This window comes from Gopherus evgoodei, chromosome 1 (genome assembly GCF_007399415.2).
Source record: "Gopherus evgoodei ecotype Sinaloan lineage chromosome 1, rGopEvg1_v1.p, whole genome shotgun sequence".
NCBI classification, from domain to species: Eukaryota; Metazoa; Chordata; order Testudines; family Testudinidae; genus Gopherus; species Gopherus evgoodei.
This window is the reverse complement of record NC_044322.1, coordinates 76837764-76859746: the sequence shown is the minus strand read 5'-3', so window position 1 is coordinate 76859746 and position 21983 is coordinate 76837764. Positions and strand designations below refer to the sequence as shown.

Genomic DNA, 21983 nt, shown 5'->3' with positions numbered 1-21983 from the left:
TACCTTATATGTATGGCGAATCGTGGCCACTGGGAATTGTGGGCGGCCATGCCTGTGGACAGTCAACATAAACACTGTCTTGCGGCAAGCGAGCAGATTACCCTGATGGGCCGCGTGCAGCCCATGGGCTGCAGGTTGCCTACCACTGATATAAGGCATGCATTCTCTTTCTCCTAATTCTGAAAACTCCTCCTCTGGGAGCTGTTTGGACATCAACTATGAGAATTTTGGCATTTTGGAAGAAAAACAGATGTTGGATTCATTCCCATTTTCACTGGCAAGAATATCTTGAAGTCCTTTATATAATGTAATTAATCTCAATTTCTTGTAATCAATATATTGTTAATTGCTCATATTACTCAACTGTAAATATGTATATGCTTAATTATTGAATAACAATCATAAAATCATAGCTGTGGCAAAGGAGAACAATCTGACAGGAAGAGTCTTTCAAACATATTAGACTAATATAACATCAATTCGCCATATACAAGTTTGTTTTGCTACATTTACTTAAAGTGGAAGGAACCCATCTAGGGGGAGTGCAAACTCTATGAGTTTCCCAGACCTGATGAAGAGCTCTGTGTAAACACAAAAGCTTGACTTGCTCCCAAAATTATTCATTGGTTGCTTCACCACCCCTCCAGCTCTATGAATCTGGAGGGGTGGTGAAGCAACCAATGAATAATTTTGGGAGCAAGTCAAGCTTTTGCGTTTACACAGAGCTCTTCATCAGGTCTGGGAAACTCATAGAGTTTGCACTCCCCCTAGATGGGTTCCTTCCACTTTAAGTTAATGTAGCAAAACAAACTTGTATATGGCGAATTGATGTTATATTAGTCTAATATGTTTGAAAGTCTCTTCCTGTCAGATTGTTCTCCTTTGCCACAGCTATGATTTTATGATTGTTATTCAATAATTAAGCATATACATATTTACAGTTGAGTAATATGAGCAATTAACAATATATTGATTACAAGAAATTGAGATTAATTACATTATATAAAGGACTTCAAGATATTCTTGCCAGTGAAAATGGGAATGAATCCAACATCTGTTTTTCTTCCTCTAACTTACCTTGCATGTTTTTCCACAATAAATACAGATTATAAATGCAGTTTCTTTTCAAAATTAGTTGCCTGTTGCCATACTTGTTGGGATGATGACCCTGTTACAAAGGAGCCATTTAAAACTAGACTGGGTTGGACAAATTACATTAGACTAGAAGGAACAATACTTCATTAACGGGAATGGCATATAGATTTATAAATAGAATCGTAAAATGATTAGGTCATCGGGTCTGTCCCCTTTTCTGATTTGGAATTGCTCTTTTTCCAATAAGCTTGCTTTTGCTTTTTCCAGGTCAATTTTAATTAGCTTCAGTGAGTGGGCTTCTCCCATTTTCTCTGGAAAATTGTTGCACAGATATACAGATCTCAGTGTCAGGAAGCTTTCCTAATAATTAGCTTAATTTTTCTTAGCTTTCTTACTGCTGATTCTGCTGTTTTGTTCCATGCTAAATAGCTCTTTCTTTCTTGATATCAGATATTTATAGTTTTGTCTTCCATGAGCCCTCACGTAGCCAGGCTACACATTTCACATTTTAAAAGCTTTCCCAAGGAGTCAATTCTTCCAGATCCCTGATCTACTTGCTTCTGTACTCTTCTGGTTTGTCTTCATTTGTCTAGTAATAAGTTGGCTGCTACTGAATCTTATATTTCAGGTGCAGACTCACTAAAGTTGTTTATTTGCACACTGGCCTTGCATGTTTTTTATGCAGTATAGTATTGCAAACTCATAACTAATTTCTTGTTCACTACCACCTTCAAGTCTCTTTGAGCATTACAGCTTTTCAGATTTATTATTTTCTAATTGTATTTTTCCGTATGCCTTAACTTGTACTTTTTGTTGGATCTTATCTGGTCTGCCCATATTCTTCTCTCTAGATCCCAAAATATTATTTCGGTCTTGAAAATAGCAGTGCTTTTTCCTAATTTTTCCATCTGTTTATATATTCCCAAGTTTCATTAAAGTTGAATAAGAATTGTATACAGTTGTAAAGTCACTGCTTTCTTATCTTTTAATTTCTTAAGGTACTTTAAAAATGTTGAAGGGTAACATTGTATGTTGATTGTAAGGATATATTTTTAAAAAAGTTTATCTACGTAAACAGGCATTTCTGTAGGACATTCTCATTCAAAGTTATTTTATGTATGGATCTGCTGAAAAAAGAGGAATCATACATACTACTGTACTGACTATGTCTGGAAATATGCTAAACCAAAGTGAAATCTTATTCTGCCAACATCATAGAAAGTAAATTATATTTTGCAACAATTACAATTCAATATTTCTGTTGTAAATGCTTGTCATTTATTCTTTATCACAAAACAAATACTTCAAAATATTATCGCAAACGAGGTTCTAAGGTAGAATTTTTTCCAGGGACACTTACTTGAGTTATTTGTATCAGATTCATTTTCTAGCACGGGTTATGGGCCATCGTTATAACTTGAATTTGAACAAATTGACATTTATTCCTTACAAGATAGAGAGGGCTTCATTCTGATCTCCCTCATATATACGTCAAGAGTAACTCCATTGAAATCTTTGGGCCAGTTTCATCCAGAAGCTGTTTTTAAAACTGCTTTGTGTTGATGGAATGGTGAAATGTGTCTAAAGCATTTTGATGGTCCGGTTGAGATACACTGGAGCAAAAAATGTTGTGAAGTCAGAATCAGGCCCAGAATATTTGCATTAGATCTTTTAGTACAACACTGGTAAAATTACATGAGTATCTCAGTAGCCTTAAAGTAATTTGTGTTGTACTGTCAGTACATCAGCTTGATATGTAACATATTGGCTTGCTCCTCCAAGATTCTGGGCATCTTCAGTTTTCATTCAAATTGGTGAGAGCTGACGGTGCTCAGTGCCTTCCAGAGTTGCTCTCTTTGGATGTGGCAGGAAAAGAATTGATCAAATGGGTTAGCATTAGTTTAGGTATTTGATATTCCCCGGGGTACAATCTAGCCTGGGATGCCTCTTGCACTGCTTTGCTAGTGAACAACCACCTCCCCAGGTTCTGCTCTCACACACAGCCTTTAGCATATAACTTCCTCCCAGCTACACAGTATTGAGAGCTACTAGCTAGCCACTCATAAATTACTTACAGGGCAACACCTGCATATCCTCAGTCCCATCCTTGTTCCCCAGAAAAGTGTGTCTTGTACTGCTAAGTATTGTCCTGGGACAGTGTAATCTCATAGTAAGTCTGTCATTCCAACACTGGGTAATGATTATGCACCATCCTTGTTTATCAAGTAGATTTTCCCCACACACTTCAATGCAAACACATACTGGTTAAGATAAAACAGTAAGATAAGTTTATTAACTACAGAAAGAGAAATTTTAAGCAATTACAAGTATACATGCATATAAGTCAGGATAGGTTACAAAAGAAATAAAAAAGATAAAAATGCAAGCTAATTCCTAACTTTACCAAGCTAATAGGCTTAAATGCAAAAGGTTTGTCTCACTGTCAGCTGCAATACTTTTCACAGGCTGCATCCTTTTCCAGCCTGGGAACACTTCCTCGTTTGTTCAGTTCTTTGAGAGTCATTGTAGTCATGAGCTGAGAGATGGAAGGAAGAGAGGTGATGTGGAGATCACTGTTGTGACGTTATTGACATGAACTGTGACCATATAGATCATTGTTGCAACCAGGGTCCTATGGTTGCACCAGGTCTTGTACAGAGGAGGTCAAGTGGGGTGTCTATGGAAAGATTGTAGTTTGATGATTATGATTATGCTGTCTGTATGTATGTATCCTTTTTTTATTTGAAGTTACGAATATTGGCTATGTACTTGTATCTCAATGTGTTTGCTTCTAAGTAGCCTCAGTGAAGCATTTGGTCAACTTCTTGAGACAGGACTATTCTCAGTAAATGCCCAATCAAGAAACATTTAACTGACAATGGATTTTGGGAGACACCAATCCACATCTGAGCCTTCCTGGGAACATTCAAACTAATATGTAAACAGTGGCGTTGGCCTGCAAAAAGCTGAATCATTCATGGACATGCGACTTGCCCAGGTGGCTACAAACTCCATCTTATTGCTGTGACTTTGCACAGAAGAACAAAGAGGTTTCCACCCGCAAGAGAGAGGCCCTGGAAGCCTCTCCACTTTTTCTTCAGCTGGCTCAAGAAATGACCTCTCCACCCCAAAGAGATGCCTGAAACTGGAACAAAGAACAGTAACTATGGGGGTGTGAGTGATTGCTGGACCCACAATCATGTCTTACTAATTGTGGCAAATTGCCAGCATTATATGATGAGTCTCATGCTCTCTCTTCTTTCGGGGGAGAGGGGTTCAGGGCGCAATTTCTTGCCCATAAATTGGAATATTGATTTCCCCACTAATGTCCTAGAGGAGAGGAGTGGAGAGGGAGGGACCTGGGCCTGCCTTCTACTCCAGGTCCCAGCCCAGGGGCCCTGAGGATAGTGGTGAACCACTTGAACTGACAGTTCCTTCCCCTGGGCTACTTCCCTCTCTTGCCCTTCAGCTTGTGGGGGGGCTTCCTGCCCTCCCTCTGCACAAGCCAGGTGCCCTTACCTAGGGTCTAGGACTTCTTAGCCCACCGCAGCACTTCTCCAAACTTTCCTCTGCTTCCTTCAAACTGTTCCCTGCTCCAACATCAATCCTTTCTGCTCTAACTCTCACACTGTCTGATTGAAGCAGGGGTTTTTATCATGTGACTGGCGTCAGGTGCTCTAACTGGCGTCAGGTGCTCTAATTGGCGTCAGGTGCTCTAGTTAATCTATAGCAAACTTTCTTCCCATTACAGGGAATAAGGCTCCCTTCTAACCCTCTCCTGCTGCCCTCTGGCCATGCTGTATCACATAATCTATTAGAGATCTTTGAAGGGATCAACAAACATGTGGACAAGGGGGATCCAGTGGACATAGTGTATTTAGATTTCCAGAAAGCCTTTGATGAGATCCCTTGCCAAAGTCTCTTACATAAATTAAGTTGTCATGGGATAGGAGGGAAGATCCTTTCATGGATTGAGAACTGGTTAAAAGACAAGGAACAAAGGGTAGGAATAAATGGTCAATTTTCAGAATGGAGGTGGGTAACTAGTGGTGTTCTTCAAGGGTCAGTCCTAGGACCAATCCTATTCAACTTATTCATAAATGTTTTGGAGAAAGGGGTAAACAGTGAGGTGGCAAAGTTTGCAGGCGATACTAAACTGCTCAAGATAGTTAAGACCAAAGCAGATTGTGAAGAACTTCAAAAAGATCTCACAAAAGTAAGTGATTGGGCAACAAAATGGCAAATGAAATTTAATGTGAATAAATGTAAAGTAATGCACATTGGAAAAAATAACCCCAACTATACATACAATAAGAAGGGGACTAATTTAGCTACAACTAATCAGGAAAGAGATCTTGGAGTCATCGTGGATAGTTCTCTGAAGACATCCATGTAGTGTGCAGAGACAGTCAAAAAATAAAACAGGATGTTAGGAATCATTCAAAAAAGGATAGAGAATAAGATGGAGAATATCTTATTGCCCTTATATAAATCCATGATACGCCCACATCTTGAATACTGAGTACAGGTATGGTCTCATCTCAAAAAAGATATACTGACATTGGAAAAGGTTCAAAGAAGGACAACTAAAATGAGTAGGGATTTGGAACGGATCCCATATGAGGAGAGATTAAGGAGGCTAGGACTTTTCAGCTTGGAAAAGAGGAGGCTAATGGGGTATATGATAGAGGTATATAAAATCATGAGTGGTGTGGAGAAAGTGAATGAGGAAAAGTTATGTACTTGTTTCCATAATATAGGAACTAGGGGCCGCCAAATGAAATTAATGGGTAGCAGGTTTAAAACAAATAAAAGGAAGTTCTTCTTCACACAGTGCACAGTCAACTTGTGGAAATCCTTGCCTGAGGAGATAGTGAAGGCTAAGAGTGTAACAGAGTTTAAAAGAGAACTAGATAAATTCATGGAGTTTAAGTCGATTAAAGGCTATTAGCCAGGATGGGTAAGGAATGGTGTCCCTAGCCTCTGTTTGTCAGAGGATAGGGATGGATGGCAGGAGAGAGATCACTTGATCATTATCTGTTAGGTTCACTCTCTCTGGGGCACCTGACATTGGTCACTGACGGTAGACAGGATACTGGGCAGATGGACCTTTGGTCTGACCCAGTATGGTCATTCTTATGTTCACACTAGGAAGGAGTCCATTCTGTAAAAAAACTTATTGGAACATCTATGGGAGTGAGATTTCATCTGTAATCAGTTTCTTAATCTATTAGGCTTAGACTTGCGTGTTATGTTTTATTTTGCTTGGAAACTTACTTTGTTCTGTCTTTTATTACTTGGAACCACTTAAATCCTACTTTTTATATTTAATAAAATCACTTTTGGTTATTAATTAATTCAGAGTAAGTAATTAATACTGGAGGAGCAAACAGCATATCTCTCTATCAGGGTTATAGAGAGCAGACAATTTATGAATTTACCCTGTATAAGCTTTATACAGAGTAAAATGGATTTATTTGTGGTTTGGATCACATTGGGAGCTGGGTTTCTGGGTGCTAAAGTCAGGAGCACCTCTTAAGCTGATTTCAGTTAAGTCTGCAGCTTTGGGGTGCGTGGTTCAGACCTGGGTCGTGTTGGAGCAGACTGGCATGTCTTACTCAACAAGGCAGGTTTCTGGAGGCTCAAACTGGCAGAGAAAACTGGTTCACAGATAGTCTCAGCACATCAGGTGACAGTCCCAAGGAGGCCTCTGTGATTGAGCCTGCCATATCTGTTTCTTATTTTTATACTCTCTTCCTTTCTTTGAGGATTGCCTCCCTACTGACTTGTAGATAAACAGTCCCTTGTGGACATGAGATTCGAGATGAAATGTAAATTTCTTGTTTACACCTCTCTGTTGCTAAAGAATGGCTGCTTAAGTAAATGATAGCCCACTTGACTTTGTTGATACCTATCTGGAGTTGCCAGTGTGTCTTTGTCTCTGAAAACTGGTTTATGGGTGTTACCCAGACTTACAATATATTTCAGTAACAATCATAGGCCATGTCTACATCTAAAATTTTGCAGCGCTGGTTGTTACAGCTGTATTAGTACAGCTGTATAGGGCCAGCGCTGCAGAGTGGCCACACTTACAGCAACCAGCGCTGCAAGTGGTGTTAGATGTGGCCACACTGCAGTGCTGTTGGGCGGCTTCAAGGGGGGTTCGGGGAACGCGAGAGCAAACCGGGAAAGGAGACCAGCTTCGCCGCGGTTTGCTCTCGCGTTCCCCGAACCACCCTGCAAACCGCAGGGAAGGAGACCTGCTTGCTCGGGGGTTCGGGGAACGAGAGAGCAAACCGGGAAAGGAGACCAGCTTCGCTGCGGTTTGCTCTCGCGTTCCCCGAACCACCCTGCAAACCGCAGGGAAGGAGACCTGCTTGCTCGGGGGTTCGGGGAACGAGAGAGCAAACCGGGAAAGGAGACCAGCTTCGCCGCGGTTTGCTCTCGCGTTCCCCGAACCACCCTGCAAACCGCAGGGAAGGAGACCTGCTTGCTCGGGGTTCGGGGAACGCGAGAGCAAACCGGGAAAGGAGACCAGCTTCGCCGCAGTTTGCTCTCGCGTTCCCCGAACCACCCAGCAAACCTCAGGGAAGGAGACCTGCTTGCTCGGGGTTCGGGGAACGCGAGAGCAAGCCGGGGAAGGAGACCAGCTTGATTACCAGAGGCTTCCTCAGGTATGCTGGGATACCTGCTTATTCCACGGAGGTCAAGAAAAGCGCTGGTAAGTGTCTATACTTGATTACAGCGCTGGATCCTCTACACCCGAGACAAAACGGGAGTACGGCCAGCGCTGCAAACAGGGAGTTGCAGCGCTGGTGGTGCCCTGCAGATGTGTACACCTCCTAAGTTGCAGCGCTGTAACTCCCTCACCAGCGCTGCAACTTTCTGATGTAGACAAGCCCATATAGTAGAATCTCATAACTTCACATATAATGTTGATACACCCATTTCAATAGGATAATAGTATGCAGCAGATTATGAGTTTTCATAATCTTCACAGGGTATACTTTGTACAAAATATATTATGACAATTGTGATGGGGCAAGGCCAGATGGCTACAGTAAAGTACTGAGAAACAGGAATGTTAGCCCCAGGCTAAACAAATCCCTAGAACCCTGGTAACCAAATGGCAGTTGCTCCAGGTTAATCAAGGCACCTGGGGCCATTTAAGATCTTTCTAGAAGGCAGTAGAGATAGTTACTTTAATTAGAACACCTGCAGCCAATCAAGGCAGGCTAATCAGGGCACCTGGATTTAAAAAGGAGCTCACTCCAGTCAGGCAGGAAGGAGCCAGAGGAGAAGGAGCGTGTGTGAGGAGCTGGGAGTGAGAGTGTACTGCTGGAGGATTGAGGAGGACAAGTGTTATCAGACACCAGGAGGAAGGTCCTGTGGTGAGGATAAAGAAGGTGTTTGGAGGAGGCCATGGGGAAGTAGCCCAGGGAGTTGTAGCTGTCATGCAGCTGGTACAGGAGGCACTACAGACAGCTGCGATCCACAGGGCCCTGGGCTGGAACCCGGAGTAGAGAGCGGGCCCGGGTTCCCCGCAAACCTCCCAACTCCTGATCAGACACAGAAGGAGCTGACCCAGACTGTGGGTTCCACAAGAGGGGAAGATCACTGAGGTGAACAACTCCGCCAATAAGCCCAGGACCCACTAATGTAGAGGAGGAACTTTGTCACACAATATAAAAGTGGTGAGCAGGGTATCACACCATAGTGTGCAGTGCTTTGACACCACAACGATAGCTGTCTTAGAAATACCCAACATAGATATGTAATTTATATCTGCTGGAAGTAATCCCTTATTGCTACAAAGGAGCAGAAGACAAGTAAAAATGATATTCACTTCATGGTATGCAAGTGTGATACTTTTTTGCAGTGTCTAGGGTGAATCACTACCACCTGATTACAGCAGGAGGGAGCCCTGACTGCGGCCACAATGAGACACTCTCCTCATTCACCCACTGTTGGCAACATAGGAACTCTGTAACAGGCTACGCAAGGCTGCTCTTTCCCTTTGCAGGCTAACAATTTACACATCCCACTTCGTTAAGCTCGACTGCCCAGTCCCCTATCTACTGTACATCCACAATGTACACCAATTCACAAGACAGCTTTTTCTGGCCGAGTCACTCTCTGTGTTGGATAACCACTTGGGCCGCCATCTGCCCTTTTACAGTGACAAGCTATTGTCTCTTAGCCCTTCTTACGAGAACTCTCCTGGTGTTCATTTGCCTTTGTAAATCTGCAGGCAGTACGCATAGGCTGTGTCCACGGATGTTCATTGTTCTTATGTTGACTCTCGGGCTCTGCCTCCTCATGTGATAAGTTTTATTCTCAACAGACTTGGAATATAATATGCTATAATTTACATAGCTCTAAAATAGTTTCCTATACAAACATTTTGCAATAACCATGACAATCAGCTACTTCTTAGCTTTCAGCAGAGACCGCACATGATCCCATTGATGAAATACTGAGAAGACGGTCTGACATAGGTGTAATATTATCTGCTTGGGCATGTCTATGTCACAGCAAGATTCTGACAAAAAATGTCATGGAGCATATGATTAGTAGAGTATTCCAAAGAGACAAAATGAAGAGGGATGAGTGGCAATATTTCCTGTAATAGTGGAAAACCTATAAAAGTCTCATTATATTACAATTCCATTGATCTTTTCAGTATAATAATAAATATACATATCTGAAAAAATTGATAAAAGATTGAAGTGCAGCAGGAAAAACAGGGTCCAGCTATGAATAGACTAATGATGTCTCTAATATGAGAATCAAAGAAAAAGGGCAGAAAACTGTAAAAGGAATTTTGTTGAAATAATAATTTTGAATATTGAAGAACGAGATCAAGATTTGCAAGATGACTGAAAACTTTGAAAGAAGAATGAAATGAAGAATCAAAAAATGTATTACGAAATTATAATATTTCACTGAAAACTTGCTTAAAAGTGACTGGAATAAAGAAGCAAAATCTGCAGGCATGAAAGCTGATTAAGAGGTGCACAATCAGTGATTAGGCCTCCAAAATTACTTCTCTTAAAAATTATTCATTCCTTTAGGTTTAAATACAAATAATTTAAAAAAATTCATCCTGTTCCTCCCTCGAGTAACTGATGCCTCATTTTTCAAAAATGGAAATATGAGTGGTTTTTCATTCCACATTTAAACCTACATTATAAAGTGAAAATTGAAGAATTTTCTAACATGTATAATCCATTAGGAAATCCTACATCTGAGATGAAAATGAAGTTTTTCCAACACTGCAGGCCATTCAGGTCATTATGGAAATACTTGAATGTTCTACCAAGATCAAGACAATGGAAAATACTTCAGGAGCAGGTGGAAGTAGCCTGGATTCTTCTTGGTTTAGAAAATCTGTCAAAGGAATTCTATTCTACATAGCTGACAGAGCACATGGTCCTGCAGGAGTTCAAATAAAGGATATGAGAAAGCAGCACAGACCCTCTGTGTAGGGCTGTTGAGAATGGCAAATGCTCACCAGAAAGGTGAAGTGAGGATGAGGAGTGTGGGTGCTGCAGGCTTGCAGACATGTGACAGCTCTGTGTCCAGAATATATCATGAGGCATTGAGCACCTGGCTGAGAGAGTGTCTCTTGGGAAGCTTTGGGAAGCTAATTTAAATTAATGGCTGGCCTGATAACTGCTCCTATTCTCACTTCCTTCTATGTGCAGTTTTTAAGCACAACCAAGTGAGCTGTTTCTCCTGTTTGGCAATAGTAGTAAATGGCAATTCCAGAAATGGCTTTTGTGCATCTCATTTGTATTCGCTGGATGTTATGTATAAACCTATCCCCTGATTATGCTCTGACTGGCTATATGCAAACTCTCGTCCTGCAGACATAGGGTTTTTGGTTTTGAGACATGAAAATATGTATATATAGTTGGCTATTCACTCTGAAGTGTACTATTTTATAACATGATTTTGTAAGTATTAAAAATTGTTTTTTTTAAAAAATGTGTCATTGCTTTAGGACTTTGTTGCAGCTGTCTCAATCACAGCTTTCTCTGTGTTACGGGGATAGAATCTTTGTGGCTTGAAGGAAAATCTTTTTGAGGAAAAAAATCTCCTTTTATCTTTTCAGGATATACAGTCCCATTTTGCCCTTTTCATAAAGGTATTTCAAAACCCAGTTGTCACTCATCCATGAAACAGTGCCTTCGGTATTCTCATATATAGTTCAAAGGGAGGCTTGACCACACATGCTGAGTATGCATTTGTGCTAAAAAATCTTTGTTCTCACAGGAAGCCATATTATTGCAACATACACAGAACATTCCTGGATAAGGATTCAATCCTGTACCCCCTGAAGTCAATGGGAGTTGAATTTAGCTAGTGGCTTCTGTATGAGTGGATTAGAATAGCGGGCTGCATGTTTTAATGGTGAACACTTCGTTTAGGTTGGACTGGTGAATCTAATAAGGAAGACAATGAAATCAAATTAGAATAATAGAAATCATAGATGGAAAAGCTCTATCAGGTCATGTACATTTCCCTGCCAGAGCAAAATTTCTTCTTGTGTCACATTCACAAGTATCTTGGTCAGTCTGCTTCTCAGTAAGGCTTAGTCTACACCACAAAGTTTTTCCGGAATAGCTGTGCTGGCTAGGTGTGTTGGGAAAATGTCATACCACTGGCCAACATACTATGCCAACAAAAGCTCTGGTGTCAATGCAACTATACAGACATAAGAGTGCTTCTGTTGGCTTAGATCAGTGATCCCCAAACTGGGGGGCATGCCCCCATGAGTGGGCGTGGAAGAACGTTTTTGGGGGGTGCACTGGGCCGTGGGCCAGTTCCCATGGGAGTGAGGAGGGAGCACCACCCAGGTGCCCCAAGGCCAGCTCCAGCCACAGTTCTGCTCCGCTCCCTGCTCCATCCCCAGCCCAGTTCCAGCCACAGCTCAGCTCTGCTCTGCTCCCTGTTCTGCCTCCAGCCCAGCTCGGGCTCCAGTCACAGCTCCATTCTGTGCTCCCTCCTCCACAGCCCAGCTCTGCCCTCATTTCCTCTCCAACCCTAGGCCAGCTCCATCTCTAATCCCAGCTCCTCCCTCATTCCCAGTTCTGTCCCCTGCTCTGCAGTCAGCCCAAATTCCTCTGCTATGTCAACTGTGTAGTAATCGAGGGGGGACATGAACAGATTCCACTACTGGTAAGGACAGGAAAATTTTGAGCACCGCTAGCTTAGATATTAGTGTTTGGGGAGGTGGTTTAGCTATACAAGCAGAACTACTTCTGTGGGCTTCTGCTGCATCTCCACTAGAAAGCTCTTTCAGTTAGTGTGACTGTAGCAGTATAGCTATTCTTTCAAAGACTATGTGTTGTAGACAAGCACTGACTCTTGCAACCAGGATTCTACCTTAGGACACTATTACATAGTTGGATCAAATTTACTGTTAAAAATGTTGCTGATATTCAGTGTATATTTTCTTTTGCCCATGTTCGTCACCTTTTCTTTATATATTTCTCATGGGACTACCATAAACACCTCCCTTATTTTACTCTTAAAACCAATCAGATATTTGAAGTTTGTCAAATTACCTCAAGTTTTTTCAGATAAGCTATACATATTTAGGTACATTGTGTTGGTTTTTTTGTTTTTTTTAACCATTCTTTCCTGGTCACTCCTCTCAAATCCTTTCATTCTTTTTATTCTGTTCTCAATTCTCTCCAGTTTGTCAAAATCCTATATCAGGGCATTCAAAATTGTATACAATATTCCAAATATGGTGAAATAAAGACTAGGGGATCTGGCCTCATCCAATATGCAAGTAAGGAGATTGCAGATGAGAGACCTTCAGTGCAATGTGGTCTAGGGGATCGAGCACTGAACCGGGACTTGGGAGATTTAAGTTCTACCACTGGCCTGGTAGGCTACTCTAGACAAGTCACTTCACCTCTCTGTGTTTCAGGTCAGAATAATGATAGTTACCTCCTTGTAAAGTACTTTGATATCTACCAATAAAATATGCTATCTAAGAAATAGATAGCTCGGTCAAATTTAAAACCAATTTACCTTCAAAGGTTCTTCTCAGCAACAGTCAACTTTCCTTCTACAGCTGTTTCAAAAATAGTCATGGGGTGTATTTTTTGGTACTTGGAAAAGCTTTCAGTTTATTTTTTCTCTCTCCGGCTCAGAAATGGTTAAGCAAATTTATATATGAATATTGGGCTAAACATTTCATTTTTACTTATGATATACGGACTAAAGCTGCTTGGGAGGTAGCAGGCCATGTCCCAAGTTAACCAGTTAGTTATAAGTGCAAAAATAAATGATTTGGGAGAAGTCTGTTTCTGTGATTATTCCCAGTCCTCAAATTATACATGATCCAAAAGCCAGAACTGTTCACTATGCTCATTCTTCAGACCATAGCTCAAAAGGCAGAACTTACCTCTTAAGAAATATGATTTTAGGCAACAAATGGAAAGGGGAGCCATGAAAATTTAGTTAAATGTAAATGTGTTAAATGATACATGAACTAGTCAGGTTTCCATGATTTATCAGTTTTAAACTTCGAAGACTCTGGTTAGCTTGTATTTTTAAAACTAATGAGTTTATCACAGCCAGTGGGAAAAATGGTTAAAGTATATCAGCTGTAAATTGGTACAAAGCACTAAAAGGTACATTAGCCTCTAATCAGATTCTAACAGTTCATTAAACCTGCCTTTTCTGAATCGCTCTTTGTCTCTTTTTTTTTTTTCACCCCCTTCTGCTTGTGCCTCCTGCACAAGAAAGCCTCTTCCCCTTTTCATTTGGGTAAGACCTCCTTAGGGATGTGAAGCAATATCAGCTCATCCTTCTTTGTCTACAAACTAAACAGCCTAAGGGATGCTTTGTTATGCTATATTCCTGATCTTGCTGTAAAACTCAAAACTGTGCTTCTTATAAATCATGAAAGGGAAGGGACTTCCTAGCAAGTGGAATAAAAGCATTACAGAGCATGGAATGCCAAGCTGGCTGCCTTTGCTGCTCCACCCTAAACCACATCCAAACCACTGAAGTTAAGTGACGCCCTAGGACATGAGATCCATTCCTAATAAGTAAACAATACACCACCCTTGCTGGGAAGAGGAATTTTAAGTCTGGAACAATTTTATTGAGTTATTTTGTTGGTATCGTAATCCTTAACCCCCCACCCCGATAAAAATCAAGGTATCCAAACCTGATTAAAGAAATTGTGTTAAAGCATTATATTTTAAATTTTCTTGGTCTTCATTGTATCCAGCTTTTTTAAGTTTACCACACTATGGAGAGAGATCTTAGTAGGAAACAGGTGAACCTCTTAGCTTGCCTTTTAAATGTCAGTTATTTTGTCTGAAATTGTGTAATTTATTGTATCTAAGATTATTATTAAAGATTAGAGGAAGTTTTGTTCAGCTTGTTGACTTTGGTGCATATGGGAGCATTTTACATGTAATCAATTTCAATGTCCCATTGCCCCCCACATACCCCGTTCCTGCAAGCTGCCACACAGAGCCCCGCTTAAGACAGTGGGACCCTAAATGAGCTAATTGGTCTGCCCCTGGGGAGTACCTTGAGAATCGATGTGTTCGTTTTCCTGTTTTCAGGCTTGTACACATTACCACTTACGTTGGTATAACTTATGTCATTGAGGGGTATGAAAAAGCCACCCTCCTGAGCAATGACGACATAAGTTATACCGACCTTAACACCAGTGTGGACAGCGCCATGTCAGAGAGAGAGCTTCTCACAATGACATAGCTGCTGCCTTTTGCAGAGGTGGTTTTAGTATGCCAACGGGAGAGCTGTCCCGTCAGCATAGAGCGCGTCACCAGACCTGCTACAGTGCTTCTAGCATAGATTAGCCTATAGTTTTCGTCTTTTACTATGACAAGTATCAGATGGGTAGCCGTGTTAGTCTGGATCTGTAAAAGCAGCAAAGAATCCTGTGGCACCTTATAGACTAACAGACGTTTTGGAGCATGAGCTTTCGTGGGTGAATACCCACTTGATGCATCTGACGAAGTGGATATTCACCCACGAAAGCTCATGCTCCAAAACATCTGTTAGTCTATAAGGTGCCACAGGATTCTTTGCTTCTTTTACTGTTAGTTATTTATGCAGCAACAGGGGAGGTAGAAATGTTTTTAAGACCCGAGTACTTGTACTGTCATGAAAATTGAAACTCTTGGGAAGGTGTAATACACCTCTACCTCGATATAACATGACCTGATGTAACACAAATTTGGATATAACGTGGTAAAGCAGTGCTCCGGGGGGGCAAGGCTGTGCACTCTGGTGGATCAAGCAAGTTTAATATAACATGGTTTCACCTATAACGTGGTAAGATTTTTTGGCGCCTCAGGACAGCGTTATATTGAGGTAGAAGTGTACTTAAAATACTTTTAAAGATGTTTTTCTGTTTTTTATTTTTTGCTTTTTTTTAATTGACTAAATTTCATGCTCATAGTGTTTTCTTACGTTCAGTTTCCCAGTTAGGTCCATTTCCCCAGAAACTTCACAAAGGTAACCATGTGATTAAAGTTGCTGTGCTTTTCTGGAGTTGTCGACCCTCGCCCCCCAAGGGACACTATACTTGGGTTAGCACCAATTTTCACACCTTTCAATTTGTTAAATAAAAATAAATTATACAAAGAAATATGGTAGTGAACACATGCTTTCAAAATAAATAAATGCACTGGAGAATATTATACTGATGTGCTTTCAGCGGAATACATGTAAGGGAGACTTCCCGTTAGATTTACGTTACTGAGGAGGAAGACTACTGGTTACAACAGGGACTTGGATTCATGACTCAAGGATTCAGTTCCAAAGTCTGTCCTTGATTTGTTGTATTACCATGAAAAAGTCACTTTTCACCTATGTGTGCCTTCATTATTCAATTTATAAAATAGTTGTAGCAATATTATGTTCTGTAGCTAAAATGGATTGTACCTAACCCTCAGTGATATAGAAGAGGATGGAGGAATTGCCTTCATCCATCCTGTTGTATTCATTGGTGCAGCTTTTTACTCACTGCTGTGGGGCTGTGCCTTAAAGGCACAGTGCAGTGCCTATTTGTAAAAGTACTTGAGATACCCATTTGAAAAGTGCTAGAGAAGTGCAGCGTATTACTTGTGAAGCTTTGGCTCTGAATATGATCTGTGAGCTTTCACTTAATATTGCTGTTCTGTCATTCCAAAGGAAACCATTCTTTTCTTTTGTTACATTAAAAATAGCTTAGCATGAAAACAAGGCATTTGGGAATATAATTGCTCAGTTATTTGTGGGCTCCTCCACCCCCAACCCAGGAGATCTAGGGCTTGTCTACACATGAAGTTATTCTGAAATAGCTATTCAGAAATTGCTCTTCCTGAATAACTCCATGTGTGGACACAAGGCTGCCAATTCTAACTCTAAGTTTTCAGTATTAGCAAAGAGAAAGTGTGTGTGTGTGTGTGTGTGTTTATATATTTTAGGAGTAGTATTAATTATTTGAGTTACTATAGGGGCTAGGACAGGGGTTCTCGAACTTGGTTCGCGGCTTGTTCAGGATAAGCCCCTGGCTGGCCGCAAGATGCTTTGTTTACCTGAGTGTCACAGCTCCCATTGGCTGGGAATAGCTAACTGCGGCCACTAGTTAATGACCAAGGCCCCATTATGCTTGGTGCAGTATAAACACAGAACGAAAAGAGTGACCTTGCAATCTATAAGATAAGAGACAACAGATAGGTACAGATGGACGGGTGGGGAGTACAAGGAAACAATGAGACAATGTTGGTTAATATGATAGTCTCAGCCCAACAGCCTTACTATTATCAACTTTTTTGTAGGCATCATAGCAAGAGAGGGTTTTGAGGAGGGTTTTGAAGATGGTTAATGAGTTAGTTTTGCAGATATTTATGGGAAACTCCTCTCAAGCATGTGGGGCAGCATGGGAGAAAGCACAAAGGTGCTTGTTTGAAAATGTAACAAGTGGGTGATGGAGGCTGACATCATTGGTGGATTGGAGGTGACCATTGATAGCTTAGTAGTGAATGAGAGATGATACATATGTATCTTTCTGCTTCAAATGAAGAAATCAGAAAATTATTACCTGGTGTACCACAGAGATTTAGTTTCCATACATATAAGTAATTGATAGGATAGTTGACAGTATTTTTAATATAATTAACAAGTTGATGGTAACTATGTACCAAGCAACATTAATTCCCAAACTTTTGTGAGTGTGCATGTTAGGGAACATGAACTTATAGCAAAAACCAGCAAACTGGTACTGCATCTGCAGCATTGTAGGTGAACTGAGCCAAACATTTTTTTCCTTTTAAGTTGACTCTTGCTTCTCTTTTTTTCCCCTTATTTAGGACATCAACGCCTTTGAGAACAGAATGTTAATGCTTGATGGGATGCCGGCAGTCAGAGTCAAAACAGAACTGTTGGAATCTGAACAAGGGGTAAGTAGAGGTTTCTAGAAAAATCCCCCCCTTTTCTCTTCAGTGTCTTGGTAATCATTTCCAGATTTTCCAGTGGACAGCTTCTCCCCAACATGGTGTGCTCTTCTCTTTGTTGTCTTCCTGAGGCTAGTTCTCTGGGAAACGCATCTGTCAACTGCCAATCTCATCCATTGGGAGTGGAGAGTAATCTGATCTCTAGGAAGATATACTGAAAGTTTCTGAACTGTGTGGATCCTTACTTGGGTTTAGCTTGGCAAAAGTTTTGAAAGTGCTGCCAAAAAAATAAGAAATAAAAATTGTAGTGGGTATAACAGGCCACTTTCTGCTCTCTGTTATTATTAACATTATGTTGCACATTGTAGTATATTTTGGGGACCTTGTCATGTAGCAGCTGTCCCATCACTCCTTCCTTTGCCCACCTGGCAAACTCCATGCATTTCATGCAAAACTGCTTCCTTGTTCTGGTGGAACACAGCTGCTTTGAGAGTTATGATCATGGAGAAGGCGGTGATCTCTCAGGTAGTTAAATCTGACTTCATGGAAAACTTTAATATTGGGACAGAGATTTTGAACTGGATTTTGTATTCAGTGGAGAGCAAGTGCTGAATGCGAGGGTGTTACAATCACAGCAACAGATATTTTTAAGAAGAAGGGCTACTGCATTTTGTACTAGTTGGAGCTTTTTCAGGGTGAGTTGCTTTGTTCTTGGGTATGAGTTGCAAGAGTTAAGCCTGGACATCAGGAACGTGTGGATGACCATGGAAATACTGATGATGGTGATAGGATACTGTCTTATTATGGCAGTCCCTGTATAGGTATCCAGTAGCATTGAGGAATGCAAAAGGATTCAAATATTGCAGAGCAACGTAACCTTCTGCAGACAGATGCCCTCATTACATAGCAGATATAATAGAAGGGGTAATTTTGTTGATTTAGAGATGACTGTTAGCTGCTAGCACTTCAGCCTGTGTTTTTCCAGCTCCTCTCCTGATGGCTTCATTTAGATTTTGGACAATATGGGGGAGAGGATTGAGCCTTTAGGGGCTACTTTGAAGGATTTGGAAGTGGAAAAACAATTGCCTAAAATGTCCTCCCAACTTCATTCTCAGAGGAAAGACACCATTTAAGGGAATTCTGATTCATCCGTGCAGCTTCTTAAAGGTGATACAAGAGCACCCTCAGCACACATAGGGAGGTGGCATAATGCAATACAGTATGGAGGGTCAGAAGGCAACAAAACTAGGTCCTTTTTATACACCATTGTGCTAAAAAGATTGATCCATTAGTGGTACCTTTTCTAATAACTTCTGTGGGGGCTGGCATGAAACCCATGTATACCATGAACCTTCCGTAATACTGACTAGAAAGCAAATATAGTAAAATGTGTTTTGATAGAGAAAAGCAAATAGTAACGCTAAGTATCGCATGTCCCCTTAATAAAAAAAGGTTCCATATTTTAGTAAAGTGTGACTTGATACCAGGAGACCTACTTGGGTCTTAGAAACTAGAAGGAAATTAACATTTTATTTGATTTCCTAATTTCCTTAGTTCTTTTATAAATAAAGTTTTATGGATTTTTGTATGTTCAGAAAATGACATCATTGCTCTTTTTCCAGTGATTGAGCCTTTGGACAAAGACCACAATTTAGTTTGGAAGTTTGTGCTTCACTGCTAATTGGGGTAGGAAAGTAGTGTCTAGTCAGAAGAATAAAGCACCTTTATAAATCTTTAAGGGGCAATCAACAAATAGGCCATGAAAGTGATGATTTAGGCCAGGGGTCAGCAACCTCTGGCACGCGGCTCTCCAGGGTAAGCGCCCTGGTGGGCCGGGCCAGTTTGGTTACCTGCCATGTCGGCAAGTGTGGCCGATTGTGGCTCCCATTGGCCTCGGTTCGCCATCCCAGGCCAATGGGGTAGTGGGGAGCGGTGCAAGTGAGGGATGTGCTGGCCACGGCTTCCCGTCACCCCCAATGGCCTGGGATGGCGAATTGCCGCCAATGGGAGCCGCGGTCCGCCGAACCTGCTGACGCAGCAAGTAACCAAACTGGTCCGGCTCTCCAGGGTGCTTACCCTGGCGAGCCGCGTGCCAGAGGCTGCTGACCCCTGATTTAGGTGCATAGTAGGGAAAACATACTGCGTGGAATCTGTTACACAGTGAAATAGTTTTAATTTATTAATTTCTATTGTGATAGTGTCCAGAGGCCCCAGTCAGGATCAGGGCTCTATTGTGTTCGATGCTGTAGAAACACATAGAAAGATATGGTCTCTACTCCAAAGAGATTACCATCTAAGTTACTTAAAAGAATGGTGGAAACTCCATCACTCAGTTTGTTTAAAACTAGATTAAACTAGACATGCCACTGAAAACTGTGCCAATAAAAAACAATCCTGCAATTGTTGGTGAGATGAAATAATGGAAGAAAGTGTATTAATAGAATTAACTGAAATTAAAACCGGAGGGAAAAGAGGTGGTACAAGTATGAACTATGGATGAACAGAAGTTGAAGAAGTGGGAGGATTTGAAGAAGGCAAAGCTAAGGGGAGGTGGAGGGCTTTACATGTAAACTGCAACAGAGTCACTAAAGTTTTCCGATCTGCTTTGGGTTTTGAAGATTAGGTTCCAGACTTAGTCAGAAGATTGTCTAAAAAAAAGATTAAATTGTGCATTACTGCGTGAATCAAATAATGGTGTCGAATTACTGGTTAACATAAAAGGCTGTAATCCTATTTGTTGAAGATATTGCTTGTCATAGACTTGCACAACACAAATCTGAAAATTCGTCCCCTCGTATATCAGCTGCAATGATAATACAGATTACTTGAGTACATAAGACTCTCAGACCTTCCATGGAAAATATTGTTATTCTGATGATGTATTAATTTATGTGCCTTCTGATAGTTGTATGTTGGAAAATGTATCATATTTGAGTCAATCAAGATGCACACAATTTTAGTTGCCACTCCTATCTTGACTTCAGTTTCACTTTTGGAAATAAGTTTTTTGGGGGGGCTTGTCTTCATTGCAGTGTTAACTCAAGTTATTTACATGCAAATTAATTCCTCTTGAGTTACCAGTGGTCACACTGCAAAACAACAGTTGAGCTGCACAGAGTGATTGTATTAGCCTCACAGAGTTGCATATCCTCACTGTACTTCTAGCTCTAGCAACACCTGAAGTCAGCTTACCCCAACCCTCCCCAACAGGCCAGCTAACTTGAGTTTAAAGCATTATTTAACTTGAATTAAATGTATGGATGGGAGTTAGGTTAAGGACAACACTTCGGTTATATCTCGAGCTAACATTGCAGTGAAGACAAGACCTGAGAGATGGAGATCATTAGACGAATATGAAATAGAGGAGTTGCAAGGGGAATGGATTTTCTATTTGCTTTGAAAAATGTTAAGCAGTTGCACTCTGAAAAGCTTTACTGATTTAGTGTAAATTTATAATTTTTGGAAAGCATCAGCATTAGCGAGAGTGGATGCTTATTTTTCCAGTGAAATGCTGTCCTTAATTTTGCATGGGAGATTTAATGCAGATTATTGTATGAGGTCTCAAGAAGACACAGTGCTGCTTTAATGATTTTATCATAAGTGAAGAAAAGGCATTACATAAAAGCTACTGCATTGCCCTTTAACAAAGATTCATGATTACCTCTCCTACTGTGGAACAAGAGCTAGTATTACTAATAACTTAGTAAAATTACCTTAGAAATCTAAATGTGTTTATCATTTAATATTCTCTAGTGTCCTAGTGTTTGAGATCTTTTGATCTTCAGTAAAATCTTTGTCTAACAGTACCCAGCTTCAGGAGAAACATATAAGAAGCAACCCAGCTTCCTTACAGGAGAAAATGAGGCATTTCAGCAGGAAAAATGTTCATGTTCATACTGTACCAAGAAATAGTTTGGAAAAAAAAATACCGTGTACTAAAGAGACATACAAAAGTTAGAGACATTTCAGTGACAGAGAATTGCCAATGAATTCATTAACAGAAGTAATCTTAAACAATGGGCTAAAATGTAATGTGCTAAGTGGCTTGAATATGAAGTGTAAAAGCCCTATACGAATTGCAGTTTATAAGGCTCAGATCCTGAAAACATTTAAGAACATGCATAACTGTACTAATATAAGTTAAGTTATACATTTGCATAAGTGCTTGCAGGCCTTAGTTTTGCTAAAAGGATTTTATTTTTTTGCATTTGTAGATGCAAAATTGAAACATATGCATCGCAAATTAGATGATGCTTGAAAGCTATGTAACATTATCTAATAGATCTGATTCACTTTGGTAATATGTATCACATGTACCTATATGGCAGCTGTTTTATAAAGATATATTTGAAAGCATAAAGCAAAATATTGGGGGCAATATATCTTATTCGTCCTTTCTTACTGGAGTAGGTATAAAGAATGGCCGTATCAGTGTTTTTTAGAGAG

At 40.6% G+C, this 21983-nt stretch overlaps 1 protein-coding gene across 3 annotated transcripts in view; it reads left to right on the top strand.

Moving 5' to 3' along the window:
• Positions 1-21983, top strand: part of KLF12 (Kruppel like factor 12) — a 377128-nt gene that overhangs the window by 143273 nt on the left and 211872 nt on the right. For all 3 annotated transcript variants that reach the window (XM_030566483.1, XM_030566492.1, XM_030566477.1), the window contains exon 3: positions 17454-17543. In XM_030566483.1, coding sequence (XP_030422343.1) covers positions 17454-17543 — 90 coding nt within the window. The remainder of the gene's footprint in view (positions 1-17453; positions 17544-21983) is intronic.